The sequence below is a fragment of the Bactrocera neohumeralis genome, chromosome 2 (genome assembly GCF_024586455.1).
Source record: "Bactrocera neohumeralis isolate Rockhampton chromosome 2, APGP_CSIRO_Bneo_wtdbg2-racon-allhic-juicebox.fasta_v2, whole genome shotgun sequence".
In the NCBI taxonomy this organism is placed as follows: domain Eukaryota; kingdom Metazoa; phylum Arthropoda; class Insecta; order Diptera; family Tephritidae; genus Bactrocera; species Bactrocera neohumeralis.
The window spans coordinates 46,514,640-46,540,262 of NC_065919.1; the positions used below are offsets into that span (position 1 = coordinate 46,514,640).

Genomic DNA, 25,623 nt, shown 5'->3' on the forward strand with positions numbered 1-25,623 from the left:
ATGTTTGTATGTGTTTGTAATGACAGCAGACTCACCGCAATCGGTAGCAGACATATTCTTTTCGATAATTTATTGCCATGTGTTTTCAGAAATATTTTGCTGTGCCGCTAATGCCTCCTCGTATATACATACGTATATGTACATAAATATGTACATACATATGTATGTGCTGACGAAGCATACTTTACAGCGGTGTGCAGCAGAATTTCAAGTAAAAATATACATCCATATATTTTTTGGAATTTCATTATTTGCTTGCATCCAGCTGCTTAACTTACGAAAATATTATTTTATAGCCGAAATTCTTCATGGCTTTTAAGCGGAATTTTTCAGTTTTTTATTTATTGGCTTGCCGTTATAGATTCTCGGCACTTAAGCACTCATTCCCACACACACACACACCACTCAACAATTAAGTAATAATACACCTATAAATATTACCAAAAAGGCATTTGAATACATTGGGCCAGCGGAAATATGGCACCAAGTTCAATGAAAACGCGCTGATAAAAAATCGAAATTCTTTCGATTTATGGCATTCCTGTGGCATTAACTTTTGTTATTATTGCTGTAGTTTTATTTTATGAGCTTTTGGGTTTATTTTTTCTATTCCAGTGCAGTTTTACCCATTTATAAAAGCATTTATTGCTTGCTTTCTTTTACAAATAACTAAATTCCTCAGGAATTTTAATGTGGGGGATTTTTGGCGCTATAAAGTAGTAGCATCAGCCTTTCATACGCCTTGCTTGTGGCTGTCATTATTTTTTAAGTGTGTGTGTGTGTTTATGCGTGTGTAAACAAATAGATTAAATCGTGAAATAGCATTCAATCGAAGGAATGTGCGGCTACCAATAATTATTTGGACATCTACACACATACCTGTATGTGTAAAAATTCACACCAGCTTTAGATAAATAAATAATTTGCATAGATTCTTGGAAACTCGCTGACCAATAACTGCCAGAACGGTTTTCTGGTGACAAAATTTTGAAAAAATATAGTACTTTCGAGCTGCGTTCACAGAACGAAATTTGAGTAGTCATTACACAATTTTGAAAAAAGAATTGTTGAAAAAAGTAAGCTCCGCTAAAAGTTACGACAAATTAAGTTGAACAAAAATTAAATTTTGTATCAAATAATTATTCAGGATACTTTTTTTTAAACAAAAATAATATTTTTTTACATAATAATTTTTTTTATTTATTTTTATTTTATATTATTTCATTTAAAATAATTAATATTATGCGTTACCATTAATATAAATATGTTGTTAATAGCAAAATACATTTTTTGTTTAAATTGTGACAAAATAGCACTCGGAAAATGAAACTAAATTTCCTGGTAGATGATATTTTAAAACCATTAATTCTGTTCAGTTGGCAGGACTGTCCTTAATTACTATATTAAATACCAGTGCGATCAATCAACCAGTTGGTTTACAGCAGCTGCTTAAGTCGGTACCCCTCAGTAGTGCGACGCCATTTTTACAATAGTCTGGAATATCGCCCAAAGAATTTGGCTCAAATTTTGTATTTCTAACCAAATTTTGTGTGCGGAATCGTTGCGACTGTTGGAAAAGGTTTGCGATGATTCAAAAACACAAGCCTACAGAGACGATCGAGAGATCGTTGAAGACATGTCTCGTTCTAGACGACCTTCGATCTCTTCAACTGCTGAGAACATTGAAAAAGTGTAGCACACGGTGATTGATAATCGTCAGGCAAGTGTTTGAGATATGACAAGAGAGCTCAAAATTATTCAAGAGTCCGTTCGAATAATCTTGATGGATATTTTCGGTATGTGCTCGACTCGCTGCGATTATGCTGAATTTCTTTCAAAAAGAGGACGATTGTGACCGAACACAAAGCCAAACACGCAATGAATACCATCGATCAACCAGCGTATTCAGCAGATTTGGTTCTAGTTTGATTTTTTCTTGCTCCTCAAATTGAAAATGCCGCTCTGTGGAACCCAGTTTTAGTCGATCCAAGAGATAAAACAAAATTCGCTGAAATAGCTGAAGGCCATCCGAAAAAGTGCTTATGAAAAGGGTTTAGAAGACGAGAAAAATTGTTTGCGTAGGTGTATTACATCCGGTGGGAATTACTTTTAAGGTAACGAAATAAAAATTGATGAATAATTAAATAATTTGCGCTTTATTTGCAATTTCCGGGTACTTTTTTGTCGGAATGTATGTATATTCCTTAAAATTTTCTCCCTAAGTTTTTTCATATTATAGACCGAACTACTCGCAAATATTTGAATATTTATAAACAATTTGGCATCAACTTTTATGTTCCAACTAAATGAGTGTCCGCATGCCGCCGAAAGAGAGCGCAAGAGCGCAACAATTCAGAGAGAAAAATCAAAAAATTTGGAAAAAAATAAATGGAAAATTACAGGTTTTCCGTCAGTCAACTATGACTATGCATTTGTGTATACACATATCCATATGTACATACACACATTATAAAAGCATGCAACAAGTGCTTACAACAAATGCAACGACGACATGAGTGCAAGCATGTCGATATGTGACTGGGTGTATGTTTAATTTTGAGTGTTTTAACATACCCAAAGGCATGCTTTTTTCTTTAAATAAACTCTAACACTCAATCACAGCTTTGTTTGTGTGAATGTTTGAGTCAAAAATGCCACGCGCTAGCAGACTTTTGAGCAAATGTATGAATGCCCCCGTTTTCTGTACACATGCATACATACATATCTCCTCGGCTAGTTGGCGGAAAATTTTGCTAGACTCCAATTTGCCGATTGCCACGTGGAGATTTTTCGCAAGTGAGTAAAATGGCGAGTGGCAAGCATACACAAGCGAGTATAACAAAGTGTGGCAGCTAGACAAGTGTACGAAAATGAGAGAGTCTGTAAGTATTTTTAAATTATTACATGGAATATTCAAATTTTATGGACTCTAAATGAATATATGTATACATATGTATTTATTTTTTTTTTTGCAAAACTTTTGAGAACGTTCAAAATAAAATTGAGTGCCGCATTTTTATATAAATTATATGGACATTCTATAGCAACTTACTATCACATCTGCCGGTGTGGGAGCGAAATTCTTAAAAATTTGCAAACCAAAATCCTGGACAATAAAAACGCATAAAGTGGCTTTCCATCAAAACAAACATATATGTATGCATATACTTATATATTCTTATAGAGAAATCTGCAAGCATTCTGATGAACACATGTTTATAAAATTAACTTATATATATCTGTTTGCGGTTATATCAACAAAATGCCTTTACTACTGATCATTTCTTAGAAGCGCTCAATTAATTGACTTCGCCTTGAGTAAGCGTGGCCGCCTTTTTTCTGCTTAAACCCACAATTAGAACATTTCCTGCTGGGTCTTCCTACTATAGTCGGCTGCTCACACGACTAATGTAGCGCATATGAAAGTGTGCGGTACATACATGCATATGTTCTTCATTTTACATATAGATAATATACATATATTTGTATTTATGTATTTGCGCATGTGCGCCTTTTGCTTTGCAATTGAGCCGCAGCACTCGCAAATGCCACGAAAAAAAATTGCTAAGTCTTTGTATTGAGATGAAAATGGAAAATTTATTTCATAAACATACACATATATATGGTATACATATGAATTTACTTAATTTTTTATATAAATATATAGATACATACATATGTACATATATGTGTTGAACAAGCAATACAAGTTTCTATAATTTATCGAATATTAACTGAGACTGTGGAAATGGAAGATAAGTTTTATACACTTTTAAGCCTTGGAAATGATTAAAAATTGAACTTGTAATAAAATATGATCGAAGGAAGCTATTATCAAAAAAAAATATAAATTATAAATAAACAAATCATCGTTAAAACGAAGTCTTTGAGAAATAAAGAAGTTTTCATACAAGAACTCGACTTTGACTGTTCAGTTTGTATGGCAGCTATATGCTATAGTGATCCAATCGTGAAAATTTCTTCAAATATTTCAGCGTTGACTAAAAAATATTCTATGCTAAATATCGTAAATATATCTCATTAAATAAAAAAGTTTTTCATACAAGAACTCGATTTTTATTGCTCAGTTTGTATGGCAGCTATATGCTACAGTGTATCGATATTGGCGATTCCTTTGAGTGGGCAGCTTTGTGACAAGAAAAGGACGTATGCAAAATTTCACATCGATATTTCGAAAACTTAGCGACTATTGCAAGTATATACAGACGTTCCAATATAAAAAAATACAAATTCAGATCAAATCAATTACCTTTAACTATTTACCTATGTATGTATATAAATACTATAAAAAGAAGCACTCGCCTGCACAGCTATTCAAATACTTTTCGAATCACACATAGTTTATACATTACACATGATACTATTTGCACAAAGTATGTTTCAATATGCTAACAACTGTTTGCTGGCAAAATATTTGCGGCAATCGCTACTCGCAGCGTTTTATCCGCGAACCAGTTCAAACTAGTGAAGCCATTATTTGCCGAGACTTAGTGATATGAGCCACAAGTGATACTCTACGCCGAATGCACCATCATATTCTCAGGCTTTCGGATACCATTTCCCACCAAGTATGCACAGACAAAGGCACATACGCGCACATGCATATGTATGTATCGCTAAAGCTTTCCTGTAGATCTGATGCTCGTTTTTCACATGCTCATATGAAGACTCGTATATTCAGACTTACATACACACATACATACCTACATACATGTATAAGCATTTGTATTGCTACGTAAGTACATATGCATGCATGTATGTGTGTGTGAGTAAGTATAAAATTGTAAATGCAGCAAGACTGCATTGAATTGCCACAGTTGCAATTGTAGACTTGCTTGAATGCAAGTTTGTTTAATTGAAGCACAGCAGCTACTCGCGTATTCGCTTTTTTCCTTTTTCGCTAGCTTGCATTTCCTTTTTGGCTCCCTTTTTCTACTGCTGCTAGCGATTTATGTGCGCGCATATGTGTTTGTGTGTGTGTGTGTGTATTACAATTTCAATTGCACTTTAGGTCATTTCGCCATTACACTTTGTGCTATGTTCTATGCTGGCAGTGAGGGGGAAAATACAAATAAAGAAGTTGTATGCAACAACAACAACAACGGTAATATGGATAAGAAATGGAGCAGCGATAAAGTGGTGCAACAGCGAATGTAATAAGAACTTGCCAATATCAACTGTAAGTGCCACGTTGCTTTGCGCTGCTTTGTGTGGCAATCAGCATCGTCGCGGCGGGAGCAATGCATCCGTTCGACGTTGATATGAAAGTAGCTGCAGATACGCACTTATATGTGCATAATGTATATTGCAATATAGTATATGTATGTGTATGCGAAAGAATATTCTCGTGTTGTTATGTGGCTTGTATTAAAATGCGTGTGAAAGCATATAAGATTAGATAGTTATAAGAATATGTGTATGTAGATATGTTTAGTGTATACTTAATTGCATTCATGTAAATTTGTTGGGATATGTTAATAATTTAATACATATGCTATAATAGATATTTTACATTTTTAGATTTCCTTGATGAATACTATGTTATGCAAGGGAAGACATTTTGTTAAAAACTAACCTTCGTAATAAATTGTGTAAATTTATTAAAATTTAAATTTAATTAAAATTTACAAATTTAATGTCATTTAATATATTCTTTTTGGTAAATATTAAATTTTATTTTTAAATTTCTTTTATTTAATTTACGTTAATTTAATTATGTTTAATTTAATTTAACCTAATTCAATTTATTTTTATTTTGTTTTACTATATTTTATTTTACTTTAATTTTTTATTTTACTATTATAATTTTTTATTGGTAAATTTTTTATTTGGTTTAGTCTTTGTTTGATTTCAATTAATTTAAATTCTATATTTATTAATTTAATTTAATTTAATTTTAGTATTTTTAAATTTCTTTATTTTATTATTATTATTATTATTTTACTTTTTTGGTTATTACTTATTGATTATTGATTTATTAATTTAACAATAAGTATAATGTTACGGCATTTTATTTTAATTTAATTTTTGTTTGGTTTTATTTCATTATATTTTAATTTGTTGTAATCTTTTTATTTCATTTCATTTTATTTTAATTTAATTTCATTTAATTTTAATATATTTTATTTAATTTTATTTTAATTTACTTTATTTTATTTTTCGTTTTTTTTTAGTTTATTTTATTTTAATTTTTGTTTGGTTTTACTTTAATTATTATACATTTTTAATACTCTTTTTTCATTGATATTATCTTTCTTCATTTTTAATTTAATTTAATTTAGTATTTTCTTTTCATTTTATCGAATTTTACATTAATTAATTTTATTTTGTATTATTTGACTATACTATAATTTTGGCTTATATATATATTTGTTTTTAATTCCAATTAATTTAAATCTATTTCATTTAATTTTAAATAATTATTTTTCATTTTAATTTTCATTAAAAAAAAAAAAAATGTCGCTAAATCTCCACCGAAATTTTAATTTTTTGTAAAAATGCCTGCCAAAAATTATATTTTTTCATTTTTGATGATCCTGTAAGGAGTTATCCTGCCAACACAGCGTATTTTTTTCCGCGGGATCAACGGAAAAGGTGATGCAATGGCCGAGCTTAAAATATTTTTTTCCAAAAATTTTAGGATTTCTTTGTTAACAGTGTATATTTGTACTCGTAACAATAAAAAATTCTTATAAAATATTTCGTTTTTTTTATCAGAAAATTTTTTTTGAAAAATGGCTGTTTTTTACTTGAGGAAACCGGATCACATCGGTTTCATTAATTTAAGAATATAAACTTTATTAATTTATAGAATTTTACTAAATGTACTATTACTTTATTGTTACTATATTTCAATATATTTTATTTTTGATTTTATAGTATACCTATTATTTTATTTTAATTATTACTTTTTTATTTTTTTTTCATACTACTTGAATTCATATAATTTTTGGTTTAGAATTTACATTAAAATAATTTAGTAAAATTTTATTTAATTTTATTTTGCTAAATTTGTTTTATGACGTTATTGTTGTTTTTCATAGTTTTCAATAACGCTTAACGCCACTCACAGATAACACAAATATGCCGTGCAAATATTTTGCCATCGAAATGTCAATGAATACAAAAACAATAAATAATGAAAGAGAGATGACTCTGAATGGAAGGCAAAAGCAGAAAAGACAACAAATTGCACGTCAGTCGACTGGCGAGACATAAAATATTTGTAAATTTACTTATACACGTACACGAAACAATTAACGTCACATACAGCTGCATATTTTAAATGAATATACATTTTTTTTCTACATATTTAGCAAATATTATATCATGATTTAATTAGGAGGAAATAGACGTCAACATTTTTGTGAGTGGCATGGGAGAAGATTATTATTTCTCATAATATACATATATTTCAAAAAGTATGTATCTTTGGTTACAGCGCCAACAATTGGCGTCATTTATTGCTGTAATGCGAATTGTTTTGAGGAAATACATATTTAAATATATTTTTACTCCAAATATCTCGCGCTCAAAATTTTAGTATTAAAATCCACAGTTAAGATATGTTGGAATCATTAATTTTATAAATTCTAATTTAATATACATTTTTATATATATTTTTTTAACTTGAAAAATAATTTATTTTCCAAAAACTCAAAATCCCAAATCTACGCCAATAAAGAAGAAGAAGAAAATCCTACTTGTGTGGAAAAATATGAAAAAAAAACAAAACAAAAAAAATTATTTCAAATTGACTGCGTCAGCGAAAGCTGAGACATCATCGCGGCGAACTGCAGTGAGTGCTCGATTTTAAGGCAATTGCTCACTCAAATTTTTTTATACCAGTCTTATGTATATATGTAAATAAATACAAATGCAGTGCTTTTTTCTTCCGCTAAATATCAATGCAATATGAAATACGTAAAGTAACTTCATTAAATATTTTGCGAAAACTAAACTGCAAATAAATATGGAGAATATGCACAGCCGCGTAAGAAGTTGAGAAGTGTACACTGGCAAATTTATATAAATTCGTAAAGCAATAAAAATGAAACTTTAAACGCAGCCGTGAACAAAGCTCGACGTTCTTCACAAAAACGATAATGACACTCATACGCACCGGCGAACCTGAAGCGCGGCAAATGTGAGTTCATATTACAAACTGCTACACACACAAGCACTTCACTGTTTGTATGTGATTATCGCAGATAAGCAAATAAATAAAATAATTCACTCTTTATGAACTTTTTTTATTTGTTTGATTCTTTTTTATTTGTTAATTTTTTATTTTTGTATTTTTTTTTGTTCGTCAGCGTTATAAATGCCTAAGGAATTTTTATGGCATTTTCGACGATCAATAAAGTCGCGCACAATTGACAAATGCCAATTAGCAACAACAGTGAACCGCAAAGCCGTTATCAACAATCTCGCTAGACGACAATGGCCGACTCTGCCTACGATTATACACGATTGATTGCCGTACAAGGGCGATAATGCACGAAAAAAGTTAAACTATGCGCTCAGCATTTCATATACTATATATGTATAGCATATACTATATACATATATACAAGTATGTATATAGCGTGCTGATAATATAGACGTCTGCATTGTTTGGTCTGCCTTGCAGCTGGGCGTCTAATTTAATGTTATTATTTGCTGATTTTATTGTGTTTTCTGCTTTTGTTGCGCTATCTACGCCTGAAAGCAGTTTAGTTATGCTATGAGTGTCAATTAACACACTGAAAGACACACAGTAAATAAACAAAATGCGAGAAATCATGATTTTCGTTGGGGGAATAACTTTTGTTATTGATCGCATAAGCTTCAAAATTTATTATATTTTTCACAGATTTTTCAAGTGAAATTGATTGTAGATAGAATACGCTGCATTATGACAAAAATAAAGACCACAATATTGATGGCTGCGTTTTTATACACTTGTACTTATGTATATACATATGTACGTATGTATGGTCGCCACTGTGATCGAAAGTGTGTCCAAAGTGTGTTTGAGGTGTGAAAATGAAGAATTACTCACTCGAGTGTGTAATTAGTGAATAAAACTGAAAGTGTTCGCTTATCTATTTGCTTTCTCTCGAGTTTCGAGATTCAGTATACAAACAGATGTTTGTACCTGCATTTGTTTATATATACATACATATTCGTAAATATATATATACATATATTTATTTAGGTGCACTTTTTTTCAAAAAATCTTTCACCAACGGTCAGTGAGTAAGCGCTCATTTCACACTTTGTTGTTCAACTAAGAAGTTTCAGTGTTTCAAATTCAAAGATTTAATTTTCTAAAGCTTTACAGGAAATATTTTATAATATCATTAGTGACTCTGATTTGTGCTTGTTAATCAACATAAAAAACACAAATTGAAAATCCTTTTTCAACTCTTGATAAATTTATGGATCTCAAACTAATACCCAACATCAATATTAAAAGTTTATCATATCTTTGGAAAACTAAGTTGAACTCTACTTACAAATTGTAGCAAAATATTTGATTTATATACCTTATATTGCTTTTAATCGGAATTTAATAATCCTCTAGCAAAGCTTGCCTTCGCTATGTAAAAAGTAACTTCATTTGAATAATTCTTTGTTTTTGAACTGTTAGTATTATTGAGGCGTAATGTTGGAGATTGAGCAGCTGTTTTCTTGCCGTTTGAGTATTGTCTCTTAAGTATAGCGAAATAGAGTTGTCATACTATGTAGTCGGCATTTCTCGATTTTTGAAAGAGTCTTTTAGTAGATTATATTCTTAAAAAACGATTATTAATTTGAAAGAGTATTTTAGTAAAATTGTTCGTAATGACTTTTAAGCACGCATAAATTTAATTTCTAAAGCAGAAAAAAAGTGTTTGTATTTTGTACAACAAATAACGTCTATAGTCAAGGAAATGTATGCGTGCTGAATCAAAATTAAAAAAAAAAATATAATATTTTTATACTATGTGTAAAATTTGAAAGCTACCACAAAATATAATAGAAGCTGTAGGGTTACTTTTCTTGTGGCATAAATTTACGAAATATTTAGTTAAAAATCTGATATAAAAGCTGACAAATTCAGAAGCTTCAGCAAAGAAATCATATATTTTAACAAAATTTTTTTGATTGAAAAGAGTAAAGTACTACGAGTTAAAATAATATTTACAATTTCCATGGATAAATATAAAGCATAGTGTTAAAATAAAAAAAATTTAACCGAGAAGGTTGTTTTGTAAATACAAATGTTTTGCAAATCAAATAACCCATTTACAAATTTCTTAATAATTAGTTTCCAACTATTTGCATGCAAAATATATGTTCCAAAAAATCAACCAAAATTGATTGAATGATGAATTTAATCGATGAAAATGAATATTGACATAAATTGCTATGCGTTTTTTTATGTTTCATGCGCCAACATAAGATCCTTGTTTTAACCATAAGTCATGCCTTTTTAGAATATGTCATAGCATTTAGTTAATTAAGTCTCTCTACATTCAAATGGGGCTATAAATTACCTATAAATGCATATTCATACTTAATTAAGGGACAATTATAATCAAAAGCTTAAAGAGAAAGAAAATTCCTTTTCATTCTAATTTTTGCTTTAAACCTCTTTGAACTCTACATCAAAGTGCGCTAAAAGCGAGCAGCGGAAAAATTCTGAATTCCAAAAACTAAAATTTTTCAATGCATGAGTGCACATTCCAATCTATTTACAAGTACTGCTGTTTCCACGAACAACACAGCGCATACACCAACACACACACACACCCGTACATGCAGCTGTGGCAGCTTTACCGGAGAGGCGTGAAGAGCGCAGCCAAAAAGCGATTTCGATTCATTTGCCGAAGAAAACTCGTAGGCTGTTTGGCAGACAAGACAGACGAGCGTTTAGGCGGCGCGGCAGTTTTAGTGCATGTGTGTGTGTGCATTTGAGTGACTTTGTGTGTGTTGGTTGAGGAATGTCTACAAACTTGTATGGGGTTACAAATTTTCAAACTAATATGTACATATATTCATATAAAATTGTATTTTCTGATGTATGTATGTACATATGTATATACATATGTTATATTTAAAGTCAAATGTCGGCTTGAAGAAATGTGTGCTCTGTGATTGCATACACGCGCATTAGTCACGCGTATGTGTGTGTGTCTGCCTCGACGGCGAACAGCATGTTGGAAAAGTTGAAATAAATGAAAATGAAATGAAGCCAAAACGTAAACGAAAACGAAAACAGAAATAATAAATAAATGGAAAAAGGAAAAAAACAACAACAGCAACAAAAAGTCGACAACTCGCAAGAAGAAGAGAATTAAGCAAAACATTCCAATGCGATGATTAAGAGTCCAAGTATAGTTGAACTCGAATGTGGATTCGTGTGGAGGCATTTACACCAACAACAAGCAACAGTACAACAAGTACAAGCAATTTTGAACAGTTGTTGCAGGCAATGAGCACACGCGTGTGGCGGTCGCTACGCGCACACATACACAGATTATTGTGGACGTGTATGCGCTAAAGCGGCAAACAAGTGGAGGAAAATTTGCGAGAAAATCGCGAAAACTGAAAATTGAAAAATGGTGTGCGCATATACTATGTAATTAGCAACAACAACAACTATATACATACGCAGCAGTTGCAAATGAGCTGAGTAAACGCATAGCAACGCAGCAGTGGCATTAAGAAAAAATGTTTTTATAACATATTTTTGGCATTTTTTCTAAATACAACTAACTGTGCCTCATCTAACGCCATTAGAGCGCCTGAAACGCTTGCCACACGCACACAGCTGTACGCATTTTGCAACAAGCGCGCGAACGCAACAAATTTGTACATAAATAAGTTTATATATAACCATAGACATATGTATACGTATATGCGCAAGTTAATTATAAACAATTGCGAATATTTATGCTATGTGTTGTTACTTTTAAATCGTGTGCACGCACTGGCTGAAGCGATTTTCTCCGCTGCCAGCATGTGAATATGAAACTAGACTATACATATGTACATATGTATGTATGTATGTAAAAAGTGTAAAGTTGCATGTGTTCGTGTGTGTTATGTAAATTGTGCGTGCGCTCGAGTTGCTTCCGATTTTCATAAAAGAAAAAAACAACTTTTTAATTTTTTGTACATAACACTTCTGTGTTGAAAGTGCGCACACTTGCGAAATATTTTTTTCCATTTAAGCGTTGCTGCAAAATGGTAAGACGGGCACTTTTTACATGCATAATTGCTGGCACTACATACATACATATGTATATGCGTATAGCCTCATTGTAGAAATTTAAATTGCCTCATAAATATATGCGACGTGTGTATGAGTTGCTTAAACAGTTTCATAAATATTTATATTTACATATTTTCACACGCTCATGCGAAGGAATATTTTTTTCAAAACTTATGTCGAAATTTTTTAACACCAAATCTACAAACAAGTGTAAATTAAAGGTGCTGCAGGTACTGGAAGTTGACAGTTTGACATACTTTTGCGGCAGGACGTACTAAAGTCGAGTACAAATCATAGCTTAAAGGCGTAACAACGTGGTTTTGAAGAGAAAAAAACTAGATTTTTTTAATTTAAGCTCAATAGTGTAAAAAATAGCGGATCATACTAGACTTAACTTTTTTAATATTTTCATCAGTTGAAGAGGTCGAAAGTCGTTCAGAATGAGGCATGTCTTCAACGATCTTTCGACCGTCTTTGAAGGCTTTGTACCACTTGTAGGCTTGTGCTTTTGATAGAATTGAATCACCCTAAGCCTTTCCAACATTCGCAACTATTCCGCACACGAAATTTGGTTGGAAATACAAAATTTGAGACGAATTCTTTGTTCCATATTTTTATCAATTGTAAAATGTCAACGGGCACTTGAGGTGTACCAACTTAAGAAGCTGCTGTAAACAAACTGGTTGATTGATCGCACTCGTATTTGGTATAGTAATTAGTGATAGTCCTACCAACTTATAATAGCAAAATACATTTTTTTAAATATCTTTTACCCGGAGAATTTATTAACTATTTCCGGTCGCTTTTTTTTATTTTGACTTTTTAAGTCATTAAAACTTATCTTGTAAGTAAGACCTTTGATTGTTTCAAAATCTCTATAATATTGAATATATAAGGCAATTAGGTTATAAAACAGTTAATATCGAAGTTTCAAACCAATTGCCGATAATTGCTCTCTTATTGTGTCAAAATTAGCGTACTATTATATAGTATATACTAGAGCAACTTTGCTAAGACATTTTATTTGATTCTTTAAACTATTATCATTAAACTATTATCAGTTAACAGAACATTAATACTTTTCCAAGATTAATTGTGAAGTATTTTTGTTATGCTTAATTTTGGAAAGTAGTGAATCAAACAAACAATCCACATATACCAACCTGACTGGATTCAAACGGAGACGGAACACACTTAAGTTACAGCACTTTAATATTCACGTACTGCGACAGGTTCATTCACAAGAAAAGTTTTTAGAAGAGAGTAAATATCAAACAGAGTAGATAGGTATAGCACCGAAGATGATTATACTTTCTGACTTCAACGATTTGCTATGTGTACATAATGACTGCAACAATCTGCGGTATTATTACGAATTGGATGCAAGTTCTTTAAGTATAATTTTAAAAATACAATCAATGACAAAACCGTTCCAAAGTTCTTCCACGTACAGCCTTTAAATTTACGAGAACTCGGTCATTAACTGAGTAAAGTCAAATGTTTTATAAATGAAAGCGAGAGCTTACGTCAGAAGCTTTCAGTGCAAAAATAAGAGTGGTGTGCAAATGTTACTTCAATAAAATACAGTTTAGTTCGGTGCTGAGTAATAATTCAGCAGGATCGTCTGCCTTTCTTGCTAAAACCATAATAAGAATGATTGTACGATTGTCTCAGAAACTTGCGTAGACCTATCAACTAATGACGTAAAATAGATTAACAAGCTTTGAGTAGACAAAAGAGAAATATTTAATGATTTTTTGAGAAACCATAAATATGCTAAAAATATTATACGATAAAATTGCTGCAAAAAATACTTAAAACAAAAAATCGCTCAAGAGATAGATAAATATATATAGAATATATATGTATGAATATAAATATATATCTGTCTGTATGTAATTAGTTTCGCAAAATCGCAAATAAACTCGATTATGTACACACATATATATATACAAACATATGTGTATGTATAGGTTGTGAATTTTCTGGTGTCTAGCTCGCGGAGCAAGTGATTTTTTGCAATTAAGCATACATTTATATCTCTACACTTATATACACATATGCTTGTATATGTTTACTTTTGGTGTCAATTTGGCTACATACCGATCGCGCGGATCCAGCCACGTTGTCTTCTTCGTATTATGATCGATGTAGTAGGTTTTCCCATCGAAATCGGTGGCGATGTCCCAACCATCTGGCAGCGGATACTCGCCATGATGTGTCGTTGTGTGATTGTGCTGCTGATGGTGAATGTGCTGTTGCTGTTGGTGTTGTTGCTGTTGTTGTTGGAGATGGTGGTGGTGGTGGTATTGTGGCTGTTGTTTTGGCATAATTTCAATTTGAAATTCCTGCACGTTGTCGACGAGTAAATTTTTATGATTGCCAACAAAAACGGTGGCACCGGCTGCTGAAGCGGTTCTGCGCGCCTCCACCACTAAGCTGTGGCTGTTGGCGTATGCAACCGGGCGCGAGGCGTCACTTAAACTATAAACGTGGTAATGTATATGCAACAGCAGCAACAACAAAATAGCGGCGAAGCCAAAAGCCGTTTGTTGCGCGCAAAATTTTGTTGCTGTAACTTGTTGTTGTTTTCTTGGCTTGAAAGCGCTTATTTTTGTTGCAAATGCTGTCTGAAAATTGTCACTAAGCGTGTTACAGCTGCGCTTGTTGTTGCTAGTGATTGCTATTGCTGGCGTTATTAACGAATATGACTGTCAAATGCAGGCAATTTACGACAGCGCCGTAGACTACCACAACAGCAATGCGCGCGCTGACGTTGATGGCAACGACTGTGATGATGACGTTGTGAATGCGTTTACTGTTGTTGCTTTTGGTGTTTGTGCTGGCGTTTGGCTTGGCACTGGCGACAACATATTCGCCGCGCTAATAATTTCGCTGTTGTTCGTCTTTTTGCTTGCACTGGCTGTTATCTATTTTATCTGTTGTTGGCAGACGCAAACGCGCGCTGGCGCATAACTACTGGCAGCAAGTGGTATTTACGTGCAGATGTAGGGCAGCGCTAGAGACGCGGCACATACAGTTCGGTGAAATGTACAGTGTTTATGTGAGCGCGTGTGTTTGCAGTTGCTTCTGGGGCGTTGCTGTTGCGCTACTGCAATTTGCAATCGCGAGCGCTAATCAACGTGCTGCGCGGAGCGGTATGCTATTTGATGAATGGGCAATTAAGTTGTGGGGCGGCAACAGCGCGCTATATATTTTTTATGTGATATATCACTATTTTTTCACAAACTTTCAATTAATTTTCACGATTTTCGCTTGTACGCTTACACTGTTTTCACTTTATAATGGCTGGCTGGCGCACTTTACTTCCAATTATTTGGAATTCAGCACAGTTGTTTGCAAACTATTTGAAACAAATTTTTCTAAGCGATCTTTACACTCAATTCACTTGTGATTTACGATATTGCGTTATTATAATAAAATTATATATTTATTATTCGTTCACTCAAGACACGCGCGTATCGCTAGATGCTATGTACACTTGTATTATATATATATTTATATGTATATGTATGTATGGTAGCCATGCAAATTGCAAATGTAACACACCATCCATGAGATACACAGCGCTATATAATCAAAACAAAACGCATACATGTAAATATGTACGGCACACTAGATAAATATATTAATTTATTTAAGTACGTGAGACGCGCACAAAAATTCCTCGCCTTGTACACGACGCGCTCGCTCCAAACGATACTAATCAGAGTAAAGGCGCGTACGCGCTATTTGCTATAGTTCGCGCGTGTGTATTTACAAGCGGTTCGATCGCGTTGCGGGCGTTAGCGCGCTAGCTAGCTATAGCTGACTGGCCGCTAGATAGCTGTACGTATGTAACTTGGCCACGATGACTGCTCGGCGCTGACTGCTGCTGCTGGCTGCGCTTAGTTGTTTGATGGCGATAGAGCAGACATGCTTGTGCGGTTGTGTGTGTATGGTAGGCGCGGGCGGTTGGGGCGTTGTTTTGGTGGCGCGCTCAATATGAAATGTGCTCACACACTAACGCAGTCGGTTAGTCAGTTGTTGGTAGCGCTCCACGTTGATCGCGTCGATTTCGCGTCACTTTGCCGCACTATGAACGCGCACTGCTACAACAAGCGTTGAGCGTCTCTCACTCTCTCATATAAACACACAAACGTAGGCATGCATGGACACCATACTTTCGTGCTACCCCACTGCGCGCGTGTGCTTAGCGTTGCTGCTTATTATACGACGATGTTCGCTGTACACTGTTGGATCGTTTCAAAATTGAATTCGTGCGCTGCTCCAACTTGTCGGCGTCTCGTTTACGCGCACGGCCCCCAGGCGTCGGCAGCTAGCGCTATCTCTGTTGCTGCATTCCATTCCATAAAAAATTAATTATTTATTATTTTTTCATTTCAAAAATGTGTATGTGTGAGTGTGTGTAGGTGTGTATGCAGTCAATTGTGCGCTGGTCGGTACGTTTTCTCGCGGTGCTGTCTATTTGTTCGAGGGCAAATTCCTGTTGCTCTGGTATTTTTCTTTAACAGTTGTATATAATTTTTGATGTGCGCTTTATACAAATGATTACAATTTTATTCATTTATGTTTTTTTTTTTTTAATTTTCCAATTTCGATTTACTCTTGATTTGTATACACTTTTGGGTGGTTTTTGTGAAACAATTTAATTTTTACTGCGCTTACTCAATATTTATTTCGAATTCACTGTTTCGGTACTGCTTTTAGTTAAAAATTATTGGCGTTTTTGTTTTGTACACAACTTTGTTGTTTCTGCTTTATATTTTTCTGCAGTTCACTTGTTGGTTAAATTTCTAAACTAAACTGTATTTATGTTATTTGATTCACTTTCTTCTCATATCTATAACTCCCTTCGTATTGTTGTATCTTACAGATATCTATTTTTTCTGTTGTTTCTCAAGTCCGCGAGCACTTTCCGCACCGAAGCGAAAAAACGAGTCGTTTATGTTACGAGCTACGAACACGGTATGATCGCATTGATCGTGCCCATTTGCTTTGGAGGCAACGAATTCCGTTGCGTTTAGCTGGAGCAGACCGCATTGAGTGTGGTAGTGAGTATTTGCACTTGCGGTAGTTATGAGTGAGCGCTCAAGTAATCAAAATAAAATTTTGCGCTGCCACATTGGTTACAAACTGTTTAAATACTTTCAAAAAGGTAAAAGGATGGTAATTTGTTAATTAAAGGTTTTAACGTCAAAAAATGTATATAAAATCGGTGCTTGTTAGATTGATATATTATATTTACTTTACTGATGTCTCATGTTGTTCTGTACCTCCTTCCATTGCTTATCTAAATTCTTTCAGCAACAGCATTATTTTTTATATATAATTCAAGGTTTTTCAGACATAAAAAATGGCCTCAGCAAAAGTTTTCTTAAAAAATATAAGTTATTTTTGGGAAGGTTCTACTATTATTATTTTTTTCTTAAAGGAATATTCCTTTACTTCGAACATTTTTTTGCCACTAGAAATAAGTCTTTGGGAGGTTGACTTGTTAATACGGATTGAGATTTAATGAAACAAATGAATGAAATATTTCTTTATATTTTTAATTTTAACCTTTAACTTGTTTTCCAACTTGTTTTCTATTTCCATCTGAAACTTGAACTCCATTATGTCAATTAAGATTAACGCTATGAATTAATCTCCCAATTTTTAGCATGGAAAGAAAGTAAAATCGAACTTCCTTGAAATTTTAGTTTTTGATGTGCCAGAAGTGTTTTCGGGAACCTACTTTATCACGAACGCAAGTTTTTAGTGACTCAAAAAAAAGTGAAAGTCTTCGAAAACTTGGCTAATGAGAGCCGTCCATCCACCTCTGTTAATAACGATAGTGTAAAAGAAATAAAGTTGCAAATCATCATTTTGGCATCAGAGAGCTTTCATAGGAACTTTTAAAGACTTGAATCTTTTGCAAAAACGACATCGAGCGGAGGACGCAAAAGATGTGTATGACATCATAGCTGAGGACTCTACATACATTCATCAAATGTTACAAAATTAAACCCAAAGCGAAAAAACCGAAACCGGCTGAGGGCACTGAAGGCCAACGCAGACAATGGTTGTTAGAAGTGTATTGAAAATTGGATTAAAAGTTGTTATGTTTGTATTGTGTTTTGTTTTGAATTCATATTCCATACTGAAGTGTTACAGGGGTCCACAAAATATTCTCATCTTTTAATTTTTGTACAATTGACAATACCAGGTAATATCAAATTCCTTGTCGCTTCACATTGTAAGTCTTCAGCGCTGTACAGTGTCTATTCATACAAACAACGTGTCTACATTTAAGTTTATGTGGCAACATTTTCAAATACTCTCTTGACACTCACTTAAAATACTCATTCCAACAAAAATTTAGAAATTGCATAGTCTAGCACGAAAGAGTACGCTTCTTGTAACCTTTAACTCAATAGATAAACAAATTATGCACATACGAGGACTTTTATCTATGTGTGTAAATTGTTTACTTGAACCCCTTTCTCACTGAGTTTGCAAATTTTCTTCAACTATTTTAGATGTCCGATGCGATTCGCAAGTAAACTTATGCGACGAAATTGAAATATTATCTTTCCTCACTTGAATAAAGTCGCGTATGCCCATCCTTTATACAGATCTTCTATAAAAAAAGGGGCAACGAATGCAATATTTAAATTAGCCCATTTCAGTCACTGAATAACGATAATACAATCAATTCATTTACTCATTTCAGCATTCCAATCTTGTTGCACATTGACGCCGCTTGGTGGCGTTGCTGCAGAAAGAGTGCCGAATAGTGTTGAGTAGAGCGTATGAGCGAATAATGGTCGAGAGAAGGTGAGAGCATTGTTGCTAGTTGTAAAAACAAAAACAATCTATGAGATACTTTTTATTGGTCTGACCGAGAGTATCTCTGTGCATAGGTGTATGCAGAAATTGGCTGCCCTGTAGGAATCGCTTTGGCAGCCAAATGCATTTCTTCCAAAGTGAGGTTAAGTTAATATATGTACATATTATAACAAATAATGAATATTTCTATATGATTGCAAAATCTGTTATTTAAGTTAGCCACTGGAGAGCAAAGGAGGGGTAAACAAGTTTAATTTTAAAATAGAAAAATCTTCTTAAAAAAAGTTATGGTTTTAATTAATATACGCCTATAGCTTATAGCAATAAAATTGTATTCCCCGTCTACTAAATATGGATTATAGTTCCGTTGCCGTATAATTTCTATTAGCGGCATTACAATGGACTTGACTTTTTACATCTACAAAGGGAAATTATTAATTACCTTCTAGTTGGCTTGATTAATTTAATCAATGTCAATTTATAACGACCAATAAATTACGACTTTAACAAATCATGCTTGATTTCAAACAAATATTTTTACTAATCTAAGGAATCAATATGGAAAACCTATACGTGCAGGTACTTGAACTAATTTCTTCAGTATTAGTTTTATAGGTTTTAAAGACGTTTGACTAATAGTAACAAAGAAGTCCTTGAACTTAGCGCTGTTGAATTTCAATTAAGTATTTTTCAAAAACGGTTTATCTGAACTGCTGAAAAAACTACTTGTCCTATGGAAAAAATTTATATGGCAATGTTGTAGGTAATGAGAAGATCTATAATTTTTGAGAACACACCTTTTTCTCATAACATAAGAATTTATGTGAAAAATTTAAATGTCCAGGTTTTGGGGTTTTTATTTTTACCCTCTACAAAAGCAAGTCTCTCATCTAATTTATTGTAAACTTACCTTTTTATATCGCTAAATATTTTTGCTTAAAACCAAATCTTATTCCCACCTAAATTTCAATCAAAAATTCTCACGTCAAAATAACCAATTTTTTGAAGTTTATGGGCTTTCAGAAAATGCAAGAAGGGGCACCACTAAATAGCTGCGAATGAAAATAAAAAAAAAACGGTTCGAATCGTTTGTCTGTTTAGCTATTTTTAGTCTGTTCGAGCAGCTGTCATAAAGTGTTCTATTCGCTACTCTCGAAAACATGGTGAAACGAAGACAAAAGATCAGGCAGTCCATCCACGGCGCAACACAGCGGATTCGTTTTCCAGCAGGGCACTTTGACTTCAGAGTAACGCCTGAGCGCACCTACATATAGTACGCTCGCATACTCACACATGCATATACGAATAAAATATCGTTGCTTATGTGGTACAAACACATACACACATATGCGACTCAAATAAAGCGGTAGGTATGTGGTAACAGCGCCTGAGTGGTGAATCGCCGCTGATCGCGCATTCACTACGATCACTTACTAAGCAGCTAAATATGTATTTTAAGACTGTCGAAAAGCGTTGCGGGCGTAGGACGCAGGTGTGCTGTGCGCCCCGAACAACAGGCGACCGACGACTCCTCTGAGTGACGTTGACTATTGCTGTCGCTACTGTCGTTTGCGCTGTACTATATAGCTGTAATATTTTTGTACGAATTCTTGTTGTTGGCTTAGTGTGTGCAAGAAAGCATGCATGTGTGCGTGTGTGTGTGTGTGTGTCTTTGTGTGCCCGTGCGGCCACATTCCAATCACCAACAACAAAATGCACTGGCTTTGCACTGAGCGGTGTTTATAATATGTTAGTGCATGTGTGTGTGTGAGTGTGTATGTTTGTTGGTGTATCTGCTGAAAATATTTTTACTCGAGGTTTTTTGTATTTATTTCTCGTAGTTAACTTTTTGTCTTTATTGCTTGGCGGTTTGTGTGTTTATGTGCAGACATACATATGTGTAGCGGCAGTTATTCAGAAATATGTATGTGTGTGCATGTGTGTGAGCGCTCATTTATTTAATACACCTCTTGTTGGTCGACTTAATCAGGCAATATTCTTATTTAACTCGCACTCAAGCGCTGCGTTGTAGCTGCCAGCGCATATATGTATATGTATGTATGTATGTACCATATGTGTATGAGTATGTAAGTTTGTACGTAATATGGATGTGTAAATGAATGCCGTAGCGCGCTGTCAGGCAGCCAGCAGTAAACAGAAGCGTAAAGTATCTTTGTAAACAAAACAATCAACATTTTATCTGACATTTATGTGGCCCCGCATTCCTTAGTTGAATTGCTTTGCTTTTTTGCTTCTGCTGCTGCTGCTTCTTCTTCATCATCGCCGCTCTTGCCTTTGGCTGGTCTTGCTGTTTTTATTGTTGCTCTTGCTGTTTTTATTGTTGCTCTTGCTGTTACGGTTTTTCTTTCCTATTTTGCTGACTTGCTGTCGTGCTGTCGTTGTTAGCGTAGTTATTGTTGTTGTTGCTGTAACTTGGTATTTTTGCTGCTGTTGTTGCTTGCTCATATTGATTCGAAATTTATACGTAATACGCGGCATTTTGGCGAGCAAGCAGCGCAGCTCCACCGTCACCACCGTCTCACCGCCGCATCGCCGCACCGGGGACCCTCGTTCGCCGTCTGACTGGTTGGCTGACCGGCCAGCATTTGGCAAATACGAACAATGCAGCGTTTTTGTATGCAATTCTATATAAGAAATGTTGCAATTGAAACCCGAGAAAAAGTCAACTGCACATTTACAACACATGTGCGCGCACACAATTGCCCGCACAAAGTCACATATACATACATATATATACTGCATATAATTGAATGTGTGTGCGCTTGAAGATATTTGCCTACTCAGTGTCAAATTTGCGCCGGAAGAAGTCAACGCAGTCATTGCATTTAGTGCGGTTCACTCCAAGAAGAACTTATGCACGCATACCGACGCACATACTTACATACATATATACATACATACATATATGTATATTTAAAACTAGCAAATTAATATCTGTATATTTGTTGTTGTAAAAGTGCATGTGTATGGCAGAATGACTCTAGCGAGAAGGGAGGCTAATAACCCCAAAACATGCAGTAAATGCATTAATCCACACACACATATGTACATATACATATACAGCCACATATACTTGTGTATATGTACATATGCAAGTATATGCGCATTCCTAGTTACTAACATCTGTTAGCCTGTTTGGTTAATTAAGTACTTTTATGTTCTTAAGTGTATCTATTGCCGTTGTGTTAATCACCCCTCTGAGGTTACTCGGTAACCTTTAAGTTAGCGGGCCAACGCCAAAGTTTTGAAGCCTATTGCGGAAATGCATACAAATTAAGAAAACAGTGAAAATTTAGAATTATTGTAAGAATTAATTCAAAATTATTTAGAAAATAGGATAGTGAGAATAGAATAGTGAAATATAAATACAAACACATATGTATATATATGTACATATTTATGCGCGGTTAACATACATACACATATTTACATACATAGTTAGTAATGTGCCACAATTATAAAGAATCAAGGGTCTTAAATTAAAATTTTTGAAAATCAGCCTAGATGTAAGAGTTCGTTTTTAAAAACCTTTGTTGTTTCGGTAAGTAAACAAATAGATAATAGATTTAGATAACTTTTTCTCTGTTCCGACGGTTTTTATTTTATTTTTTATTTTTTTTTTGATTATCTGCTTCTTTAGCCTGCATATAATCATTAATTTTCAGTTAGGGGTAAATAGATCAGTGATAACAATTTTCTATAATTGAGGTGGCAAAACTAGTGTGACAACCTAATAAAGGTAATTTTTGGGTTTTCCAAAAAATAAAACGAAACTTTTTTTTATTTAAAACTCTTAAGGAGATATTTCTACATACCTTAAAAACATACAGTAAATTTTTGAGTAAAATATTTAATTTATTTTTCGAGTTACACCCAACCTCCGTCGGCGCTAAAACAATATTCTACACTGCCACATTGGCTTCGGCCTTCTTCGTGAATAAAACCCAAAAATCTACTTACCAGAAGATATTGTCTATACATTGACCCATGGTCGAAAACAATCTTACATACACCGTTTAAAAAAGTTGAACTTGCTGCTTCGAGAAAAACACATCACTACCTAGTAAAAAACAAAGTCGCTTTTTCTGTCCTTATGTCCTTTTGTATGCTTAAATCTTTAAATCTACGCAACGGATTTTGATGCGGTTTTTCTTTACTAGATAGAGTGATTGAAGAGGAACGTTTATATGTATAATAACATCTATTAAATAGTGGAGCAATACTGTTATTTTTGAGGTTTCTAATGTGATGTCACAAATAATTACATTTTTTCCGCTTACATTGAAAAAGCAGGCTGAAACTATGAGATTTATCAAACTAATGTATTAAGTATTCTACACATTGAAAAGATCTACAGGAAACTCCTCTATGGTATACATACAAGGTCTGTCGCAAAAGAAACAGGACTGTTAAAAAAAACAACAAAAAATTAATGTTTTTTAAAAGTTATATTTTTTTATTCAAAGTAGTTTCCTTGTGCTTCAATACAGCGTTTAGCCCGGTCAATTAGCATTTCAAATGAGTGTTTAAGGTCATTTTTCGGAATGCTCTTGAGAATATCGGTCGTCGCCTTTTGGATAGCTGAAATGTCCTGAAACCAGTGTCCTTTCATGGGCAAATGAAGTTTTCCAAATATGTAAAAATCACAGGGTGCCTCACGGTATTGTGGTCGAGACAACGAATGCGTGACAAAAGACGCTTCATAACACCAAGGTAAAACACAGCATTAATCGTTTGGCCAGGTGGGACGAACTCTCGGTATACAATACCCTCGGAATCGTAAAAACAAATCAGCATTGTCTTTATTTTTGAATTCTGAAGACGACCGACTTCTGATCGTCACAGAGGTCCTCACGACCATCTTGGAATCGCTTAAACCACTCATGCACCTTACTACGGGATAGGCACTGATCACCATAAACTTTTTTCATCATTTGAAATGTTTCAGTAAACATTTTCCCAAGTTTAAAACAAAATTTAATATTTGCTCTTTGTTCAAAATGCATTTTACGACCGATGACCAAAAGCTGCTGTCACTTTTTGATCAATAACATCGATTGTAGTTATTCAATTGTCTTAAAATTTTTACGAAATCTCAACAAGAGATCAAACTTTTTATTTCATATACCCACCAATAGGTGGCGCTACCAGAAACAGTTATATTTAAAAAGTTCTGTTTCTTTTGCGACAGACCTTGTATGTCTATCTCTTTTGGATATCCCACAATAACATTTTTTGTCATTTACTTTTTACGACAAATAATGGCTAATTTTCGAAGCGATTTTAACCAATAGAGTATTAATCGTTATCCACTTAAATACCTTAAATACATTGTTGAGTTAATAGAGATTTATATGGCCCTTTACAGCATATGATTTAAATGAATATTTTCGATGATACTACTGATTTAAAAATTGCGGGAAATAATAGAAAAGAACTGCAACCAAATACGCAGTGCAATGGATCATAACTGCCTCAGAAATCAGTTGATGAATATTATAGGAGTACCACGTGCCTCCCATAATGCCAGTGCCTTGCCAACCGACTTTTTCGACTTTCCACCCATGAGAACTGGTTCATCATCTGCAGTCCACTAGAATGACTGTCGATTGGACTCTAGTGTGAAATGATGGAAACATGTTTCTATTGTCAGATTAGATTCGATTATGAACTTGCGAGGCAACCATTTTGCACAGAGCTTTAGGGCGTCATTGTCCTCGGTGCTTCGCTTCTTTCCAACTTAGCAAATCTCATTCACCGGTTGATTTCCCTGGTGCAGAGCCTAAATTAACCAGTATTTTCTCCAAACAAGCAATGCTTTTTTAACACACAAATGCTTTATGATCCATTTTTTGTAAACTAACACAAGTTGCTTCACAAAAATGCTACATCTCATTAACTAACTAATAGTTATAATCTAACTAATAGAAATCATATAGATGGTGGTAGTAGTATTATCTATGTGTCATCCATAGTAAAGAGCGGTCGGGTCCTCTAATTTATAGATAAACTGATCAAACAGATTGAACTGTGCAGCTACACTTTAGACTGCTGTAATCTGAAAACTATTTGAGATATGAATTTAAAATTGTGGTATTTTATGTATAACTTATAGAAATATGAAGACACGATATTTTAGTTATTATAGAGCGCTTGAAGCTATATACATTAATAAGGTTTTCTAGTCTAGAGGCATGAATTTCAGATAATTTTTGAAGTGTCCATAAAGAAGACAATTAATACTTTCATTATCGATTAGCTGATAAATTTGGGGGTTTCGAAAAATTGAGTGACAATACCCGTATATAAACCTTTGTCGTATCCTTTTCCTCCCGTCAAAAATATCCTGTGCGCCAACGCTATCATTTCGATGGTGTTTGTTAAACATTGTTCAAAATGTTCGATCTACTAAGCTTATGTCTAATGATATTTCGATTTTGATTATCGACGAAACTCCACCGAGAGTTGACGGCTAAAAACCAATG

General features: G+C 33.8%; 1 protein-coding gene across 1 annotated transcript in view; it reads right to left on the reverse strand.

Annotated features, from left to right (window-relative positions):
- Positions 1–25,623, reverse strand: part of LOC126751319 (protein kibra) — a 68,973-nt gene that overhangs the window by 41,467 nt on the left and 1,883 nt on the right. Inside the window, exon 2 of the mRNA XM_050461494.1 lies at positions 14,369–17,433. Coding sequence (XP_050317451.1) covers positions 14,369–14,595 — 227 coding nt within the window. The 5' untranslated portion in view covers positions 14,596–17,433. The remainder of the gene's footprint in view (positions 1–14,368; positions 17,434–25,623) is intronic.